This window comes from Alligator sinensis, unplaced genomic scaffold (genome assembly GCF_000455745.1).
Source record: "Alligator sinensis unplaced genomic scaffold, ASM45574v1 scaffold121_1, whole genome shotgun sequence".
Lineage (NCBI taxonomy): Eukaryota > Metazoa > Chordata > Crocodylia > Alligatoridae > Alligator > Alligator sinensis.
In genome coordinates this window covers 4041923-4063439 of record NW_005841910.1, presented here as the reverse complement: position 1 = coordinate 4063439, position 21517 = coordinate 4041923, and the positions used below count along the sequence as shown (strand labels likewise).

The 21517-nt window shown below is 46.0% G+C and overlaps 1 protein-coding gene across 1 annotated transcript in view; it reads right to left on the bottom strand.

Moving 5' to 3' along the window:
- LOC112549450 (FERM domain-containing protein 4B-like) overlaps positions 1–17284 on the bottom strand; it is a 28775-nt gene extending 11491 nt beyond the window's left edge. Inside the window, exon 1 of the mRNA XM_025197966.1 lies at positions 16928–17284. Within this exon, the coding sequence (XP_025053751.1) occupies positions 16928–17089 (162 nt within the window). The 5' untranslated portion in view covers positions 17090–17284. The remainder of the gene's footprint in view (positions 1–16927) is intronic.
- Positions 17285–21517: the final 4233 nt, after the last annotated feature.

Sequence of the window (21517 nt, the reverse complement as noted above, 5' to 3'; positions counted from 1 at the left end):
GTGCCCTTGGCTGCCCCCATTAACCCTCTACTGCTCATCATACAAGCAGCATTCAGTCTTCTTTTTCCAGGCTCACCTAAGGTCCTGAAGGACTCTTATCTTGCTGAGAGCCTTATCAGCAAATGCCAAAATCCTCCTATCTGATTGAACAAGGAAAAAGTCAGCTTCTTTTCCCTGCAGGACCAGTCCCTTATTTTTCAACAATAAAAAGGTTCCCTTGAAATTCAGCCCGGGAAACATTTCACAATACCATTTGTTAGTACACTAAGGTCCCTGTCACCAGCATGTTATACCGTTTTACTGTTCTGACAAACCTAGGACTTGACACGGTATAAAAACCCAATAGCAAAACAGGACGCACACATGTGAGGAGGTCTCAAAATGCCGCAATTCATGCCAAAATTACAAAAATTAATAGGAAGCAATCAGTGCAAATCCACAATAAATACTGAGTCAATGAAATAGTTGATAGAACATCTGCTTTCCTTGGCAGGAACACAGCTCATAAATTAGTGCCTGTTAGATGCATGCTTATCACATGCAATGCTGGCACACGTAGTAATTGCATAGTTACCATGCAAGGACTCACGGTAATGTTTGCTCCAAATGAAATCTCCTGGGAGCTCATGGAAAATCTCACAAAATCTGACGACTCTCGTTACAGCCGAGGCCACTGTAGCAAAGGCAGCGTCAGCCCGGTCAGGGGCAGCGTGCTGAATACAAGGAATATGACAGCTTCTCTTGAGCGTTCATATGGACACAACACATCAGAGGATGAGCCAGCTCTACAGCATGGCACCAAAACCAAAAGATGAGCAAGCTGATCTGGCTGTGCCACTGACTCATCTCACCTTGGGCAGATCACTTAACCTCACTGACGTACATTTGCCCAGCTGTAAAACGGAGCAAATTATATTTGCCGTGTTTTGTAAAGCACTTTAGAGACCTGTGGATGAAAAAGCACCCCGGCCCTAGGTGCTCAAAATAACGCCTGCTCTGGCTTTTGGAAACGCACTGCTGGATGATGACTGTTTCCGGCACTTCCCGTTTTATCCTAAATTAGACACTTTAAAACGTGGGGAACCGTTTTCTCCCTCCTCCTTTCTTTTTGGAAGCAAGAGATGAAATTCCTCTTGCTTTCAGTGGGCATTGCCCAGACCTAACTTGGTTACCTTCAATGTTAGTCCTGACTTCTGTTACCCGTCAGGAGCTAGAGAGATCATACGCAGCAGTCACTCATAAGCAGGGATCCTGGTTTTCTCTGATAAAAAAAAAATCCCCACTTTTTGGATTAAAAAAAGTAACCCCAAACTACATTTCTCTGTGATTAAAATGAAACACCGCTAGTATAGAAATATAGATTGTGGCGTTTCATTTTAATCACGGGAAAATGTGGATTTGGGGTTACTTTTAATCCAAAAATTGGGGTTTGTTTTTTTTTTTTTAAATCAGAGAGAACCAGGATCCCTGCTCATAAGACATGTGAAGGCTGCCCTAGTTTGCAGCCATCTGCGTCACACTGGAGAGGCCCCAGCACGTCCCCGTTACATTCACCGTACAAAATCTCCCCTGGTTCCTGTAACGGGGATGCGCTCTTTTGCCACGTGTGCCTCATTTTATTGCGGCTACAAACTCACTTCCCTGTATCGCTGTCTCACCAGCCTTGAGCATCCGCGTGGTTTCCCTGCACTCCCCGCTGGGCTTGAACGCAGCTAGAAAAGCCGTCTCACCGCACTGGCGCACGGTTGCCCGACGGTACTCAGCTGCGGTCCCGAGCTGCGTCCCTCCGAGCTGAGGTTGTTAAGTTGGGAAAACAACTGTATGCTTCCTAGAAACAGTCTAATGATCTACTGCAAATGGACATGGACGCTGCTCCGTGACGTGAGCAGTCACACAAATAGAGATTTTCTCAGATGGGAGCTTCCTTCTGGCTTGAGAAAACCCAACATCCTTCTCCCATCCATCCCCTCCTGGATCTCTGAGGCCGTTTCCTCCTGTGGATGGCTTTCCACGCATCCCAAGACGGTCCCCTTGCACTTCCTTCGAGGCATCTCGTGTTTCCTCAGCTCATGAAGCCTTTCTGCAAAGGAAAGGCTCCTGAGGTCCTGCAGCAGTTGCTCGAAGCCCACCTCGTCCCCCTTTTCCAGCAGGTTTCCTGCATCTTCTCTCCGCTTCTTAGCGACTCCGTACATGCAGCCTGCTTCTCTCCATAACAGCCTTCCCTGCTCACACCGTCTCATTTCCTTCCTCTCCCCAACCCCAACTCCCCTTCCTTCTCTACTGCTGATCATAGTATCATAGTAGCTATGGTCAGGAGGGACCTGAACAGATCAACTCTTTCCAAAGTCAACTCTTTCCAAAGTCTCTCTCTTTTGCCCTGTCCTTCAAACCCTGCTTCCTTTCTCACCTAGCCTCCATGCTAGCCTACATTTTGCAGCTTCCCTCTTTCTCATCTCAGGACATCTCGATGCCGATCTGGAATAGATATTAAGTAAGCAGGGAGAGCGGTGGGTTATGCCTGCAGTCTACCTGGACAGGCTTTAATTGCAGGAGGGGAGTGGAAAAACCCTTCCAGAAGACGAAAAACTTTAGCTGCATAATCCGTTATCTAACATCCGCCTCAAAAGGCGCTTTGAGGACAGCGAGGCTTGATGACACATGTATTGGGAGGCATTTAAATGGCTTTGACAGAATTGGACTTTCCGTGCTGCTTTCTTGAAGCAAAACAAGAGCTTCCAATCAAAAAAGATCGTTCTGAAAGGCTGCTAATGAGCTCCATGTGCGCGGCTGCATCTTCAGTGCCAGCCAGCCCTTTCCTGATTTATCGGGGACAGAAGAGTACAGATCTTACTGATGAGTAACATGGCAACACGTGGAAAAGTCCCATTCACTGTAGGAATTCTGCATCCGGAGTTTAAATCATATTTCAAAGCAGTCTCTCGCTGTAAAAAAAAAGAGACAAACCTGCAAATGCAGCTTCTCCGACATCAAAAAATTGTAGCTCCGATCTCCAGCTGCAGCAGCAAAAGATACCAGAGTCCAGTTTAGATTTAGCGCTTGCATAAAGCATCCAAGACAGCCGTTATAACAAAGACAGGAAATGCCGAGGGTAAACAAACAACCAGCATCCTCCAGGCAGGAGGATTGAAGATGCAAATAAAGTTCCAAAAAACCTTGGTCTTTAGAAAAAGATCAGACAAAAAGAAGGCAGTCGGTACCGTGAAGCCCCCTTCCCCTCCCCGAGCAAGCCCACTTTGTTCTCTATTGTTTTCGCACTCTCCTTCCCTCTGTAACTGCAGAGCTGGGTTGTGCACGTAAGTCAGGACTCAGAACAACAGCAACCACCACCGTTATCTGCAGCTGGTAAGCATTAAAAAATATAAAGATATTCTCTTACCTCCAAGCCCCGCACTCTGGGTGTTTGAAAGGATGGGAGAAACCCTAGAGGCACAGAGCCGAGAACGCGCGCACCAAGCCTTCGGATGTTTCTGTAAATATGAGCGAGTGGAAGTGGGGAGACACGGTCCCTGGCTTCTTCCGTTGCCATATAATCTCAAGGAAATGACCTTACTGTTTTGTGCTTTGATTACAGATTCAGAAACAAAAGCCCTTCCAGCATGAATCAGGGGACGCAAGATGTTGAAGGTTGATAAATGGAAGTGTGGCAGGGGAGGAGGGGAAGAAAGAAAACACACACACAAAAAATCAGTCTTCATTGTATTTGAATTCACATGCATCCATTTCTGAGACCATCGTCCAGGGAATACAAAGCTGGCACCCCCCCGAAAGCCAATGCAGAAAGGGCTGGCCCAGTGGCTTTTGTGGATGAAGTTCGATCCAGGCCACTGTCCCCACACATTCATTTGGCCCACTCACTTCTGCTCTCTCCCAAGCCTCACAGCACAGAAAGGAGGGCCAGTACAAGCCACTGAAATTTAGCTTCAAGCCAGCCCCATGATCTGTGCCTAAGTTTGTGCTCCAAGCTGCGATATCCCAGCATCTGCCCCGCCATGCAGCAGACATGGTCTGTAGTGCTGGCTCCAGCCTCGTACTCCCTGATCCAGCAGCAGAGAGAAAAAGCAAAACCCTGTGCATCCAGCAATGAGACTGGGAAGAAATGGGGATCACTAGCCAACCTGGAGCCATAGACATCCTGCCTCTGATGTGCACGCCTGCTGGTGTCTGAAAGGCACGCACAGGCTGATGCCAGGACCCCCAGGGCTTTTAAAGCTGTCGGTCTACCAAGCTCTGCGGTCAGCAGCCTGGAAGGCCTGTGCTCCTCTGCGGTCTACCAGGTGAGCTGTCAGGGTACCAGGCACGAAGCCTGCATGCGTTTCCAAAGCTTTGTCAAAACAGATCCACGTCCGTGAAACACGATGGCATTGACAAATGGATATTTTCCAATGGGAAACCCTTTTGTCAGGTAATTCCCGACGAGCTCTCACCAAAATCGCTGCCTGTCACGCTCACCAAGGCCGCCTCATTGTTTTGCTTTGTTTGCAAGTTTGGGCTGTTGCATAAAGCCACGTTGGATGAGTTGCGTGTAAAAGGTCGTTTCTGGAAAGGGAGCTGAGCCAGTTATTGAAGAGTTTGCTCCCTGTCTTGGTCTCTTAATTAGAGCTAATTCTTGAGGCAGCTTGTCCTCTAGGAACTGGGCATAAGCCGGAGATACTAGGAAGAAGGTATTGCTTGTGTGCTATTTGACCACCTCTGTTCCAGGACTGGACTTTGTGCATAAAATAATTAACTCACAATTACAAGATACCTACATTGCATCTCATTGTTTTCTCTTCTTTTGAGATGCCAGGCTATAAGGCCACAGACACTGACTGACTCAACATAGGGGTCAGACAAGGTTCCTTGGGTGAATTTGATATCTTTTATTAGACCAACCCAAATGGTTGGAGAATAATTATTAAGCAAGCTTTCGGGTTCAAAAATGGGTGACATTTGTGTCAGAAGTAGGAACAACAGTATTATGCTAAAGAAAGCGTGGTCTCTTTTACTAGAAAGGGTAAGGGGGGATTTTTTTTTTAATGGTAGAGGTCTAAAATCTCTGTCTACAGATGCTTCGTAAGCCTGAAAATGAACAGAAAGCACAAACTGATGATTTATGCCTTCAGCCGGGGCTCCCAGTCAGCTTGCCTAGAGACGCAACTGCTCCAATTTGCACATCTAATTAATTGCACCAGTGGAAAATGCAGCTATAAGTTGGGCCTGCGAAAGGGAGCCCAACTTTTGAAAACATCTCATTCTTCCCTCTTTATGGCAGCATGTCTCTAGCAGAAAATTTGCCACTTCCTAGTGAGGTCAGTGGAGTTGCATTGCTTTGTGCAAGCTGAGAATATGGTTCGCCGTGTGCTAGATCAACTGGAGCTGTGTCCACACACGCTGAGCAAAGGCTGCAGGATCTGGCCCATTCCAGGATCAATACCAGTGAAGGCAGTGGGCATATTTCCATTCATTTCAGTGGGCTCTGAATATAGCCGTCTGGGCAGACGGGGCAGGAAGAATTCCAGTACAGATGCGGGGGATTTCTGCACAGAGCAAAAGAAATTCACAGCAGGGACTGGCGATGACAACATTTTTCACTGAACGCATTTGCTATTCTTTAGTTTCGGGTGCTCAGGTCAGCACAGAGTAATAGCTGTATCCAACTTTAGCCCCCGAAGTCAGAAGAGTGGCATTTTTGGTTCTTCCGGCATGCCTTCAGGGTGCACTTGCATCACTTCTTCCAGCTCCCCTCTGCAACCAGAAGGGTCAGAAGCTGAGCCCAGAATCACAGGAGCAGGGACTTAAAAAATAGCACAAGTCTTGTTATGTCAGAGTGAGAGCTGGCAACGCTGCAGGAGCAAGACTTTGATCTTCACTTAACGAACCACTCACAAAGTCAGGATTGCACCACTGAAGCTAATGGCTCACAGCTGATGCCGTTTTTGTCAACAATTTTGGAGGAACAAGCTTGCGTTTGTCTCCAAAATAAGAAGGAAAACCGAGCGAGTTGGAAAAAAGAGACAGTGAGTCATTTTTCCTCTTAGTAATCAAAGAAATGTGATGCTTATCTGGGTGGTGCCAACGTCTGCCCTGGCTGGAAGAATGACACGGGACAGGAATAACTGATGGGTGGAAAGAGAGAGAGAAGATGGCAAAGTCCTTGGGAGGACCTGAGCAAGGCAGAAAGACAAAGCGGCTGTGTGCAATTCACTTGCACCCTGAGGGCACGTGCGGCTTTTCTGGAGACACAGAGATCAGAGTCAGAAAGAAACACAGCGCACATCTGTAATAGGTTCCTGCCTCTGGATGTGGAGAGCTATAGTACGGGCCTGCCTGGTTACCAGAGCACAAGTCTAATAGTGAACTATGGCTTTTCACCTCCTGAACCTCTGTGGCTTTGGGTTTGTAGCACTACAGTGAAGGTATAATCCTCAGCTCACTCTTTCATGCCCCCCACCCCTTTCTGAATTAGGCCCCATAGGGCAAGTTCAGTTCAGAGTGAACAGGTGCACCAGGGCTGACATTGGGAGAGTTCCCCATTTACACCTGGCTGGATTTGTCCCTAAATGGCTCATTTTTTAATGAGCCACATTTGGTTGCCTGCCTAACAAGCACAACTGCACACACAAACAGATGTTCAGACTAACCTCTGGCTCGGTGGGCCTGCACGCATCTGCCCTGTACATGCAACTGTGGTAACTGGGCATGTCGGTCAACTCAGCTGGACAAGCACAGCTTTGAAAGCAGGCTCTAGCATCCTACTCCGGGAAGCTCCTGCTTCTCAGGGATACCATTTCTCCGGCGGGCGTTGAAATACCTGTCAAACCACAGCCCTGGCCTTTCTTCTCATGCACAGAAATCTCATGCACAGGCAAGCCCCACTTAGCGCTCTTAACTAGTTCCTGAAAAAACAAGCATTAAGCGGAATAGGGTTAAGCGGAATAAGGTTAAGCAGAACAGCGTTAAGCGGAACCAATTTTTTTTGACAAACCAAGATGGTGACACAAACAAACTGGCGCTAAATTGCACAATGAGGCTGTGCACTGCCAGTGAGCTGCGGCACTAGTGTACGCTCCCTGCTGCCAGCTGTACGATGCCCGTGAGCATTATACCGAAACTCGCTGTGCACTAACTGGAATCAGGTATCAATGTAAAATGAGCATTATAGTGAAATAGCACTAAGAGAAACAGCATTAAGCAGGGGTTGCCTGTATTTCTCTGTTCCTCCCTCTTTCCTGTAGTTACTTGTCCTGGGGAAGCCCCCTGGTCTAGTTGGAGCCCCTAAAGGGCCTTGACCATGCCCTTCAGTGGGATGAAACTTTGATTTTCTGTCTGACTCGATCCATCTCTCATCCCCTTCCTTCCTTGTTGCCTTGTTCTCAGCCTCTGCCTCCATCTCCCCTTACTTCCCTGCCCCCTACTCTAATAGGATCCCCCAATCCCTTGTCTTGCCATGAGATGTCTGCATCCCACCAGTGATGCTGCTGCCCCCGATGCCCAGACACCTCAGACCAGCGGCTTGGACCCCAACGGGTAAAAATCCAGGTGAGAAAGCATGCAGGCAGGGACTTGCAGCAGCCGGGGCAGGCATCCTATATGATGTTCTCTCAGCATCTCACCTCTGCAGTACTCACAGCTCCACCGGCATTGTGCATTTCCAGCTTATCTCAAGCAATAAAGCACGGTGAATGCTGGGAATGGAGACCTCATGCAACGAGATGGTCATTTATCTACTTTACCTCAGCTGCTGACTATAAAATGTTATCAGGGAGCTCAACCAAGTCATATACAAGAGAGTAATAAATAATGCTACAGCTTTTTTTATATAGATGACATAGGTGCCTTGTGTGCAAAGGCCTCTCAGTATCTGACAAGCGGAAAATTTCAAGGCAAACAGATAGCCCAATAAATAAGTAACAGAGCCAGGGAAAAAAGGAGAGAAAATGAGAAACCTGCACAGGCCTCTTTCCACACACATGGAAGACTACAGTCAAAGACAAAATAATGTCCAGCAACCTGACATGGTTTATCCGATGTGTACCGATCTAATTCTTCCACTAAGCACTGATTTTGTAAAAACACTGGTTATCCTCAGTATTTTCAAAGAAACTTGATATTCTCCTTCTCTGTCAGGTCCCACTAATATAAAACACACAAGCCATTTCCACCTGAAATATTAAAGTGTTGAGTTTCCTAGGATGGGATTTTTTCAGTGTTATAACAGCTCCTGTACCCCGCACCAGAACACATCTTTGGACTCCAAGAAAGAGTTGGGGTTTTTTTAATGAGAAGCAAAAAAATAGGATGGCAAATGCAGGATTTAATAGCAGATGTTACCCTTAGATGGATGACTGCTAATGATGCTGCATGGACATCCTCTTCATTAGTAGGAAAAGCAGCATAGCACTGCTTCAGAGTTTTGCAGACAGGAGCAAAAGGCAGTGCAGGTTACGCCCAGGGCACAGGGTGAGAAACCCAATCTCCTGGCTCTAGCCCTGACTTGGCACTGAGCTCTATAAAGGGCAAGTCAGCTCACCTCTCTCAGCCTCTGCTTCCCTTCTCGCTTCTTGTCCATGTGTTTGCACTGCAAGTAGAGACCAGGATTTAACATGCAGGCAGATGAACTATTTACTAGGAGGTAAAAAGAGGGCAGGACTTGGCCTCACATCTGCTGATCGGTAGTGATGGCACATGTGCACACATTTACCCCACAAGAGATGAAAGTTAAAACCATGATAGCTTATTCCTCAGTGAAAGCTGCTTGTTTAGCTTTCACTTAACTGCAGGATAAGAGTATACACATGAACTGCTGCTGCAGTGGGATAAACCTGTGCTCTCTTCCACCTCTCAGTAAATCATTACTTCTGGCCATACCCTTCCCTTACTAAACACTGCCTAGCACAATAGGGATGGATTCTGGTTGAGGTTACCGAGATACAATTTGGTAGCAAGAGGAAAAGTTAATTCAGTTCTCAAAGTCTGGAGTCAGAAACTCCAAACTCCTAAGGTAGATGGGCATAAAACAAATCCTGACATGCCAGTTAGGTCTGGATATTTTTCAATAAGGTTGAACGGCAAATAAACTAGAAAGAAAGGTTTAAAAGCAGATGCTACCGTTAGATGGATGACTGTTAATTATCTACTGCATGGACATCCTTTCCATTAGCAGGCAAAGCAGCATACTACTGCTTCAGAGTTTTGCAGACGGCAGCAAGAGGCAGTGCAGGCTACGGCCCAGGGCACAGGGTGAGAAACCCACCCTGTACCCTCATGTCTCAAAGTCTGGAGTCAGAAACTCCGAAGTCCTAAGATGGATGGGCATAAAACAAACCTTGACATTCCAGACAGGTCTGGGTATTATTTAGTAAGGTTCAATGGCAAATAATCTAGAGAGAAAGGTTTGCAAGGCAGGAAGCTAGCCACATTTCCCCCTGCACTCTCTTCTGAGTTCCTGGCTGAAATTCAAGGTGTCAACTTATAAAAAGGCTTAGGACCTTTCTAACAGAGGAGAAACTGCCCCTTTTTAGTGTCGCTGCCACAGGAGGCACCAGCAAAAGGCTTTCAAGCTTTCACAAACCCAAATCCACACCACCTGCACCCCCAATCCGAATCCGAATCCAAACCATTTTACCATCCCGTGGGAGAGGCAGTCCTATCCTGGGCCAATTCATTCAATCTGCTGGAGCTGTTAACCTGTACGGTTGCTGATTCAGAGAGCGGCAATGGGGTCAACCTCTCTTCCTTTTGCTTCGGAGCTGACCAAACGGGGCTCGTTTGCAGAGCCTGTTGTTATCCAGCATCCTAAGTCAAGGTAAGTCAACCTTTTCGCCTGGACTATTTTCACAGCTGTTGGCAATTGTGCCTGTTCCAAAATCTCAATATCTTTTAGACTACTACTTTCTGAATATCCGGCACAGACATCTGCACGGAGAGCTGTTTAGCTTCCTACAGACAGACCTGCTGCTCTTCCATGACCCGATCCAAAAAGACCTAAATATAAATGAACCCAAAAGGTATGTATAATTTTGTGTGTGTCTTCCCTTGGGCTTTTATAATAAGGGAGGGAAAGAATTAAGAAAAGAGCTACTTGTTCTTTTATGTCGTCCAGCTTGCTGACCCTGGCTTCTGTCAGTGGCACTGCTACATATTCATGGCATCCCTTGTCCTGCATTTTTCATGTTACATTTCTCCCCACCCCAAATTTGCCCAGCTAAATCCACGGTAGTTCATGCAGAAAGAGAACAGACATCTATGTGAGTGTTTATATGTGGGTGAGTAACTTAAGCTAATATATTCCAGGGCTGATAGCATTATCCTCTTTGCAGCCACTGAGAATGAACAGGCCTCCATCTGTACAGGAGATTAGTAGAATTACTTATGACTAATTATGACTTGGAGGTTTTAAGAGTGATGCAGATAGTGCAATGATGTCCTGATTTTTAGGGGCAATATAATTGGGAGACGAAAATGGTGCAATGGTATTTTAAAGCACTCATCACCCATCTCATCTGTATAAAAAAAAAAGTGACATCAGGATAAGCAAACGGAAAAAGACCAGTATCAAAACCCAAAGGGATGAAAGGAAATGGAGAAATGCACTCAATAGGCCAATATTTATCCAAAATTACATTCATGCCACCTCCTTGCCCAATCAAGAGCTAGCACCAGCCTTTCTGAAGATGACAGAGGTTATTTCTGGGAATGAAATAAATACGGTGCCCAATAGGACACCTCGATACAAGAGTTTAATTTCAAAAAGCAACTCCAGCTACATTCAAAATCTAACGTATTTCACAAATCGCATCAGTCCAAAAAAAAAAAAAAAAGAAGCACAGCTAATATAAATGACCAATGAATAGAGGCCACTGTTTCAAACCTGGCACAGTGACACCTCCAAGGAAATGAGATGAAGTTCATCGTCTGGTTATGAAGTTTGTCTGTTGAAGGAGGGGGAGGGGAAGCACAAAAAGCTCACTTCATTTGAACAAACTCTTTCAAACAGAATGCACTATATCATGAGCTCAAGTGGAAACGTGTCTGGCAGGGATCGTTTGGAAAGTTGTTTTTGGAAAGTTGAATGTATAAAACTAAATTTAAACTCTGGGCTGGCACAGCAGGTTGTGTGTGGAGGAATACTACGCTCTCAACACTTCAGGAGGTGTTAAAATGGTTTAAAACTCACCTTTCCCCATCCCCCCCAAAAAAGACTGTTGTGATTTGTGTTGAAACATCCTCCACTTGCCTCCCTTGGTGTTTCGGGAAGAAACGAAGTAAAGACCAAGAAGGAAATATGCAAGCAAAGTTTGTCTCTAAGGCGTTGCTGCATTCATTCAAATAATTTCCCCCAGCTTTGAAAAGCAAAGCAGATCTCCAACAAGTTACAGCAAAGACTGAAAAAACAAGGGACTCTGGGTGCCCACCGTGACACTGCAAAGGGGGTGGGCGCTCTGCATTTTCTGAAAATTAGGCCCCATTACAGGTATCTCCTATTGTGCACACAAGAACGGAGGATGTCTCTACCCAACAATCACCTTTAAAAGCTTTGGCCCATAGAGATGGGGCTAGATACTCTGAATATTCATCAGAAAAGAGCTTTCCCCAAGCAATGAACACCCTTAAACTCCAAGCCCAGCTCCTCCTTATTGGACCAGACCCATTAAACAACTGATGGCTGCTTTTCCTGCCACCTCCAAAAGGCAAAATTAAAGAGTCTCAGATTCCTGGATAATATCCCTACGAAAAATAAATGACGGGGTGTGGTGACACAGGAAATCAGAGTGGTTCTGGCTCTCCAAATTGAGTTGATTTCCACCCGAGGAAGCAGAAATTGCCCATTTCCCGTCTCGGGCCTCCACCCCCGGTTAGGTGTGAAGCAAGCACACAGCTCCAGGCTCATGTACTTCTGCTGCATCAGCAAATTGTTAGCCAGACCCGGAGGAAACAACTTTCATGAGGTTAAAGAGAGCTTTGTCTACAAACCACATGAATTCAGTCCATATATCCGCGGCTCAGATTTTGCTAGACCAAGGGTACTGTTCCGTTACCCAACTACTTTTCTTATGGTGCGTATATCAGATACACATCCAAAGTGATGCATGTTTCTATTGGAGCATGACTTCTCGCAGATCCATCCTGTGGACACGCCACTTGCCTTGCACACATCCTTCTCCAGCACTACCACTAGGCAGTCAGGAAACTTTTAATTTGCACAAAAAAAATCTTTTCATTTGCAAAATTTGCTTGGCCACCTGTCCTACCAATGGCTTTGAGCAGGAAAAAAATCTGCTGCATGATCGCTCAAGTCCTCATGCAAAAACACGGGCTGGGATTCAGGCAGGCTAAAAACACACGCACTAGTACAAACCAGCGTGTGGTCCCACTGAAACGTCAGAACCGCTGTATGACAAATAACCTCGATTAGGGACAGAGGTTGATACAAGAGTCTGGCCTCTTCAGCACCATCCATTAACCTCAATTATAGATAGGATCCCACACAGCAGGATATAACTCAGTTCTCTTTTTGCTTCACTTGCAGTATAATTAGATACAAAACAGGGGGACTTTAACTTCAGAAGAGAAATGTGTTTGAGGAGAATGCTAATGCATTATTTTTATCTTGAAAGAAATGTCCCAACATTGACCATGTGTGCATATAACCCTCCAAGGGTCTCCAGAAATAATTGCCTGACAAGTATTGCTGCAAAGAAATTGCTGCTTCTTGCCTCCCTTCCCTTCACCAAATGAGCACCACGCTTGGAAACTTCAAAGCTGAGATTTTCATTTGGGATTGTATCCAAGCCCTAATAGTACTAGGTCTTATTGACTTGTAGAGACTTGCTGCAGTTGCAAGGAGGACCTACGCCAACTCTTCCCTCAGCAGTCTTCACCTTTTGATGTCATTTTCTAGGGCAGACTCCTGCATCCTCTGCTCCAGATACAAGACACAAGATACTTTGGCATACAGCTCTAGTTCTCCCAGGCAGGAGAAATTCTGATGCTGTATAATTTACCTCTTTCATCTAGGGGCTCAGAAATTATTTGGGGGAAACAGGGCACTTGCCTAAGCATCTTGGTACATAGAAACCTATTAAATAAGTAGGGCTGAGCAACTAAGCATCCCTTCTCTGTTAGAATCAGAGAAAATGAGGGTTGAAGGCACCTCAGGGGGTCACATCTAGTCCAACCTCCTGCTCGAAGCAGGACCAGCCCCAACTACATCATCCCAGCCAAGGCTTTGTGTAGCTGGGTCTTAAAAACCTCCATGGATGGAGAGTCCACCACCTCTTTGGGTAACCTGTTCCAGTGTTTTACTACACTCTTAGTGAGAAAGTTTTTCCTAATATCCAACCTGAACATCCCTTGATGCAACTGGAGCCCATTGCTCCTTGTCCTGTCATCTGCCACCGGTGAGAACAGCCCAGATCCATCCTCTTTGCAACGCCCCTGCAGGGAGGTGAAGGCTGCTATTCAATCCCCTCTCAACCATGTCTTCTCCAGACTAAATAAACCCAGTTCCCACAGCCCCTCCTCGCCAATCATTTGCCCCAGCCCCACAACCATTTGGCAGCTGCCCTGTGTAGGCGAGATGAGGTTGTTCCCATCTCCTGGCGTGGGCATGTACTCAGGAAGCCAATGGACCTTCTCTAAGGCTAATTCTCCACCAAGTTTCAAAGGGAGTTAGTCCGCGCAGGCAGGTGCCCCCGTGAGCGAGCCTTTGGGACAGGCCTTGGTTGTGCCACCACCAGGAAGGAGACTCACAGCAAGGACAGTGCTGGCCAGGTGCCCGATGGTGAAAGCCTAACATTAAAAAGGAAATAAAAAGGCAGCTGCTAAGTGAGCTAAGCCCCTTATGTAAGGAGAGAGGATTCAGCCTCTTGTACCACAAAGACTGTGTCCACATGGCAATGGCCTCACCGGACAAGAGCGGGCTAGAGCCTGCCTTCTAGAAGTGATTAGGTTTGACTTCCTCGTCTGCTGTGAAATGCTAAGTGAAGTCAACTCTCCTGCCTGGAGAAAAGGAGCCGTTGGGCTCCTGGTTAAGGACGCTCTTGGCATCTCATTCACCTTTCCACTCTGCTCTTCTAGCCTCTCATGACAGCTTACCAGCCCAGGCTACAAAATCTACCGATTCTTCCTCTACCATGACAGCATATAGTGATGATGATGGTGATGACGATGATGTGAACTATGAAAATCTAGTGGTGTGTTACCCACCAGAAATCACAAATTCCTGGTCTTGGTATGAGCCAAAAACAACGATGCAGATAAATCTAAATCCCTTCTGAACTCTTCTTGGTTAAACACTAGCTCTAAAAGCATCTACCTTGTTTGAAATCATATTTATCCTGAGAATACCACCGTATCTATGTTCCTTACTGTATCTATGCATGTTCCTTATTTCTTCAGTTGTCCAGTCAAGTAACCCAAGCATGCTCCAGCTACTGAGATGAGAGACACTGTGCTTCAAACCAGGGATCAAAGTGCTTCTCTGTGTTCACATGAAGTGTTTGTTGATAAGACCATGGATTTATTTCACCTCTGGAATCAGAACGAGCATGCAATCCAGATGCCTGTTGTCGCTCTTGTGGAAAGGATGGCTTTTACATCTGCATTAAGCACCTGCTCACAGAAGTTGAGTGAGATGCCTGTGTTATGCAAGAAGCCCACAGCAGCAAAGAGATGAACACAGGTCTCTTAATAAGGCTGTTGCCCTAAACACTATCTGAGAAAGCAGATCCTATACGAGACCAGGCTCACTGTTACACAGGGGTCTGGTTCACTCCTGTGTCGCTATAGCCTCAGGTCACGGATTTCCAAGCGAACTGGACAAGCATAGTGGTGAATCAGGCCATGACTGTCTGTGCAGTTGCCATGTTGCCAAAAATCAATCAATCTTTTTTTTATTTTTAAACTGGATGCAGTCTCTCATAAATTCCCCAGCATTTGAACATAGGCTGATGTGATGCATCATTTACACAACCCCCAGGCAGGAATGGTGAGTACGACTGCTCAGCCATTGCTTTGATAAATCCTGGACTGTGACTGGAAAAATCCCAATTTATGAATTGATGGGTTCAGCTGCTCTGCTTTGCATTTCCTAGAGGGAAGGAGACAGGTATGCCCTGACTTCACCATGTACTCTTGGAGTTCGAGGCTGCTTACTTGCCAAAGCATCTCATGGCAGCCCATCCAAAGGGGCCACTGGCTCTCCAGCCTTGAGGCATGGCTAGGGCTCCATACCTGCTAAGCATAGGCCCAGGAAGGTCAAGAAGCATTTTGCCATTTGAAGACTAGCTGCCAAGAAGGCTCCTTTTAAACCTGAGGTCGAGGCATTCTGCTTCTGGCTAGCACGAGCAGACACCCCTTAATTGCAGCTTGGATGATGAGCAAATGCACATGCCATGATACACCTATGGGTGTTGAAGATGCCTCCAAAGCCGGTGTTGCCAGCATCAGAGCGCAAGACTTCAAACCGAACGAACAGGGATGCATGGGACAAGCAGAGCCTCTGCATTAACCCTGCTTCTCAAAGTTGTCCAAATGTTTCTTTCAAAGCCTTTTTAGAAAAAATACAGAGATGATGGGCTTGCTCTGAGAGCAATTTGTGTTGGTAAGGACTTGGGCTTTGTCTTCATTAGGATGCAGCAACAGCTGAGAAGGTGGATCTGGCAATATTTACATGTTAATGAATCCCGAGGAAGTGAGGGAGTTCAAACGATTCACCCTTCGTGTGCATGGATGGCAGGTACATGCAGTGTATGTGCCCAGGTGATGCATCGGTGCAGGTACCATAAAAGCGTTCGTGTGCAAGTATCTGAAAGGGGTTCATGTTCTCCTACTGAGAAACCCTGCCCTCCTTTTAGATCTGCGATCCACTCCTGGGCACAACAGGGATTTAATAGTTCAAGCAGATTCCTTAGGGAATACAGTAAGGGAAGATTTTCCACCTATCATGACTTCCACATGGAAATTGCCTAGCGATGATTACGGAGAGAAGGCTTCCTACACACGGTACCGTCTGCTAAAACGTAACATTGAAAACAAGAATCTGAAATAATCAGCCTTGCTTTAAGTAATATTTGTAAGCTGCAGTGCGATCAGACAAAGCCTCTGTCTTATCCTGGGGGAATAAATACATATTGCCAGGCAAGAAAATAAATAATTCCAAGCAAGAATTGGCTCTGAGATGTGACCGGAGAACACAGGACTTTCACAAATGTTGCTGCATTTTTTGTCTGCAAGACAGCTATAAATGGAGTAGTTGGGAGAGTATTTGATAGGGCATGCCTCAAAAACCAGTGATTTCAAGATTTCAGATTCTGGTCACCCTTTCATGGATAACAACCGTTTCATGATGCAAAGTAAAATGATAATATGATATATCATGACGGCGCTGTTCTGGAAACAAAATAAATGATGGGGAAAAAAAAGCCCCCACAGGCAGTTTCTTCTGCCACAGCAGTTAATGGGAATGCAGGCGATGTATGGAATAAAACCTATCCGGTTTTAAAGTACTAACAGCAGCTGAACAGCCTCTTGAAAGACACCGAATGCATTGAAAGTCACTCTCAGGAAGAGATTTAAACATCCAGCTTCTAAAATGCATTTTACATGGCAAATACCTCCCAGAAAATTGACTTTACCCAGTGAGCACACAGTCCCAGTTAATTACTTGAAACGGAAATATTAAACACTACCTCCGACTTGTAGCTTTCAAATTTTAACACTAGGGATGTTTGAGATGTAGCTTCGGCACGATGCCATGACTCGCTCTGAACCCGCTGCTTTTATGAACTGCCACTCGAACTGCATTATCTACAGCACGCACGCACATGCACGCCGGTCCAGGGAAGCACACAGGTGAATTTGGGAGTTCCCTCCACATCATCTTGTAGCCTGTTTGCAAAATGCAAAAGATGGCCAGGGGGTTTACCTGATAAACTTCTCTCAAGCCACACCATGTCCTCAGCACCTGATGGCAAGCTCTCACTCTCTCCGTGTACCACCGTCTTAACGTGGAGACCGTCAAGTTCCAGACAAACCGGCTCCCGCTGAACAGCAAGTCCTCTACGCCACACATGAACACTGAAGCCATGATCGGCTCTTTCGGACTCTCTTAGGCAAACCCTCTTCCTGCCTCGCTCTGCTGCTCGCTCAAATGCCTGACGTTCGAGCAGCTTCACTTTATACGGAGCAGGAAGGGCAGGGGTGCTTTAAACGCCACCGTCAAACCTTCCAACAAACTCCTCTTTCACGGGGCTTCCTGGGCAGACTCGCAGACATGCCCTGGCGTTGCTTGAAGTCCAGCCAAGGGCTGCAGTAGCTCAGCCCCACCGGCAGCTCACACAGCAGCCTTGTCCTTCTTAACAGCTTATATAAATCTCGGTTAAGCTCCAGTAGCTACCACGATGTCTTCTAATTAAATTTTAACCCCTTTTCCATGAGCCCTGACAGCCAGCCCATTTATACACGGCTGGAAAAGAACGAAAGGAAAAAGTCCCAAGGAATCATCTCCTGCACGTTTCAATGAACTCGGCAGCACTACACGCATCCTCCGGTGCACGTATGCACACACACACACACACACACACACATACAATTAATACACACACAATTACACATACAATACACACACATACAATTGTACATATTCACAATTACATGCACATACAATTACACATATACACAATTACACATACAATACACACATATAATTACACATACACACAATTAATACACACACAACTACACATACAATACACACACAATTGCACATATTCACAATTACACATACACACACATTTACAGACACACACACATACAATTACACATATACACAATTACACATACAACGCACACACATAAATTAAACATAAACACACAGTTACAGCCACACACACACACAATTACGCACGCACACTTCTTTCTAACTCCATCACCTCATTATCTGCCGTAAAGCGAACAAAGCTGTCACCAAATTTTCCCGCTTAATCTGTTGCTAAAATAAGACATTGGAAATACCGTTTTAAACACTTGGGGGAGTAACATACAGGGAAGGGAAAAAAAAATCAGAATAGCTCTTGCAGAAATAAATGCACCAACTTCTCCGTCAGCTCCGATCTGGGAAGACACAAACAAAGCGCAGAGATCACGTTACTCGATGCCTCCCTCTTGGATGTTGCATCTCGCCCACGTAAATGCTCAACACGCTGCCCGCCTGCTCAGGAGACACAATTTTGATCTACAGTTAAACTAACATAATCCTATTAATGCAGCACTCGCTGCAGGAGAAAAACAAAGCGGTGCACGCAAGCCGGGCCCTTTGCAAACAGCCCACGGTAAATAAACACTCTGAAATAATAGCCCACAAGAGAGTCGCTACGCTTGCCTCAATTGTCAGGGCAGAATGAAGCGGCGGCTCTGCTCTTCTGGGGCTTCAACCATCAGCGGCAGAGAACTGCACCTTTCACTTGCTAGCTATTCCCTAGGAAAGGCGAAAGGGAGCAGCTCCAAGCTGGAAGATGCCAAAGGGTAATTAATCTTTTTAAGAACGCTCACGGGATTTGGCATTTCCTAAGCCTGTTGGACAAAAGCTGCTGGGGTCCCCCATACCGCCAGCCTGTCTTTTCCTGGAGAAAGTGCTCCGTGTATAGGTTTTGGCTGTAACCCCTAAGCACGCAACCGTGCTGTAAAGACGCAGCCTCCCTGCCCTGAGAAACGAATGGGAAGTAGCAGAGTGCATGGAAGAGTTTCCACGCAGAAGAGCTGCTGAATCTGCGCCTTTGGTAAGAGCTGAGTCCTGTGCAGATATTCGCCAGGGAGACCACCATGGTATTTTATCACCAGTTCATTTCACAGCCAGCTATTTTGATTGTGTGCAAAATTTAGGGAACCGCAAAACATTACAGTAGAAACCACACAAGTAGTCCTTTTGTGGTGCAAAATTTCTACCAGGAGGTACAAGGCTTTGACGTAGCAGAAATCACACAGGCTTTTTTTCCATCCAGCCTATCAAGGTCTCGATATAAACACAGTTGTATCAAGGTCTCGATATAAAACGCAGTTGTATCAAGGTCTCGATATAAACACAGTTGTGTCCATTTTATTGCTGGATACATCGAGGCACAGATTAATTCAATAGCTCCCAGTAACAGATACAGTCAGCATCAAAACCACTGGATTAGAGTTTCTAGAGGAAGTCACTTAAGACCTAATAATTAAAAGACTCAACTTCATGATACAGCACCTAGGAAGCAGCTTCCAGGAGGTCCAAATGGAAAGGGGGGCACAACATGCCAAACAACATTAAAACAAATGGATCCAAGATTTTTCTTGGCCTTAGTTTTTCCCCATTTTATAAATGTGGAAATGTCATTTCCCCTGGGCAAAGTCCAAAACTAGACACCATAATCCCAGCCTACAGCTCTGAGCATCGCTGTTCTGGCTTTATTACCTAGGTGGAATAAACCAGCCTAACGTTTTCAAGTCAGGAATGTCTGCCCAGCAGAGAGCAGGAGGTAGGTTGATGCAACCCCGCCAATCAAGGAGGTCCTAAGACACTACAAAAACTTTGGGTGTTGGATATGCTCAACAGCTGGTCACGTAGACTGTCTGAGACTCACCCGCAGTTTCGGCCTCTCAGACGTTCAGTCATCCCAAACAAAACACTGGGAGAATGGTAATTACCTACTTTGTGAAGATGCCACCAAACTGAACTACAGAGCATTTATGACATGCCATTATTTTCAGTAGTTCTGGCCCTCGGGGTGACCGTGAACAAATTCCCAAGTCCTTTCATTTGCTCTTTAAATCTCAGCTTTGAAGTAAATGTCTAGGGCTCACGGCTATGCCCAAACCTGTCACACGCTGAAGACAGTGTACCCGCTGAATCTGCTGGAGCCTGAAACTCTAGTTCTGAAGTGTTGGCTGCCCCATCCACCTCAAAGGTGCCAATCCAGATGCCAGTGATACCTCATGAACGTTGGCTCTGTCATTGTCCAGAGCATGCAAATACGAAAGAGGAAGGATAGATCATTTGAAAGACCTACGTTCTCCAAAGTGCTATTTCTAGGAAGTGCAAAAGATGCAAAGTTTAGAGACCAGGCTGTGGGGAGGACAACTTTCAAAAGTCAGGAAGTGCCTCTCTAGGCCAGGTGGCTTCTAGAGCATCCTTCTTCTCCACTGTCATACGGTATCAACGTCTCCGTGTGTTTAGAGGTATGAAATACATTTCCATAGAGATACATCCTTCAAATTTACATGCATGTGCACACGCACACGCATCCACACCCTGTGCTTCCCTTTCTCAGTGAAACAGTCTGATGGCAAATATCCACACAAAGTTGCTTCCAGTACCAGGGAGAAAATCTGTATTGGGATAATTGCCGTTCTCTAAGATAACACCGTCTCTGATAAGAACCAGTTAAAAGACTCTTTTATGGCATCTGTGCACAATGGTCTATTCGTCTCCGAGTTTAAACAGAACAGATAAAATGAGAAAAAAAACCCAATGCAATTCCATTTTCAAGTTCCAATTAAAAAAATAAAAGCTTTATATTTTAAGAAGAGGCCTAATAAAAGAAAAAGACCAACCGAATTTTGAGAAAGGCAACCTACCCCCCAAACCAATCTATTGAAAATTAAGATCTTTTTCCTCCTTCACCTGTTGTCTTCCCTGCCTTTTTTTGTTTCCCTTTTCACTTAATTACAGACTGCTACAAATGCAAACACAAGGGTTTTCACAATGAAGACGGCAAGTTTTTAAGTTAATCTACAGTATTTTGGTTAAAGTGGCTCTCCACAGGTTGTGTGAACCTCCTCCCATTCCTCTACAAACCCTTTGGGCATCACCTGTGGGCTGCCTTGCTATCCACACCTCTCTGGATGAGTTTAGTGAAGCTCAGAAAAGGAACAACCTGATGGAGCCACGCTGCCCCCAGCTCTGCCAATCACTTCCACCATCATTTTGTGCCCTCCAACCCCAGCTGCCCAACCCTACCAAACCACAGGTTACGGATGGACTGGTCATGGAGAATATACACTCATAGAAATGAGGGTTGAAGGGACCCCAGGAGGTCACATCTAGTCCAGCCCCCTGCTCTAAGCAGGACCAGCCCCAACTACATCATCCCAGCCAAGGCTTTGTCTTGGCTTGAAAACCTCCAAGGATGGAGAGTCCACCACCTTTCTGGGTAACCTGTTCAGTGTTTTACTACCCTCCTAGTGAGAAAGTTTTTCCTAATATCCATCCTAAACGTCCCTTACTGCAGCTTGATCCCATTGCTCCTTGTCCTGTCATCTGCCCCCACTGAGACCAGTCCAGCTCCATCCTCCTTGCAGCCCCCCTGCAGGGAGGTGAAGGCTGCTATTCAATCCCCCTTGGTCTTCTCTTCTCCAGACTAAATCAGCCCAGTTCCCACATCCTCACAAGTCATGTGCCCCAGCCCCCTAACATGAAGAAGAGCAAGAATCCTTTTCCCACCCTTGGATTCAGACACACAGAAAAAGACCTATTTGACTTCTC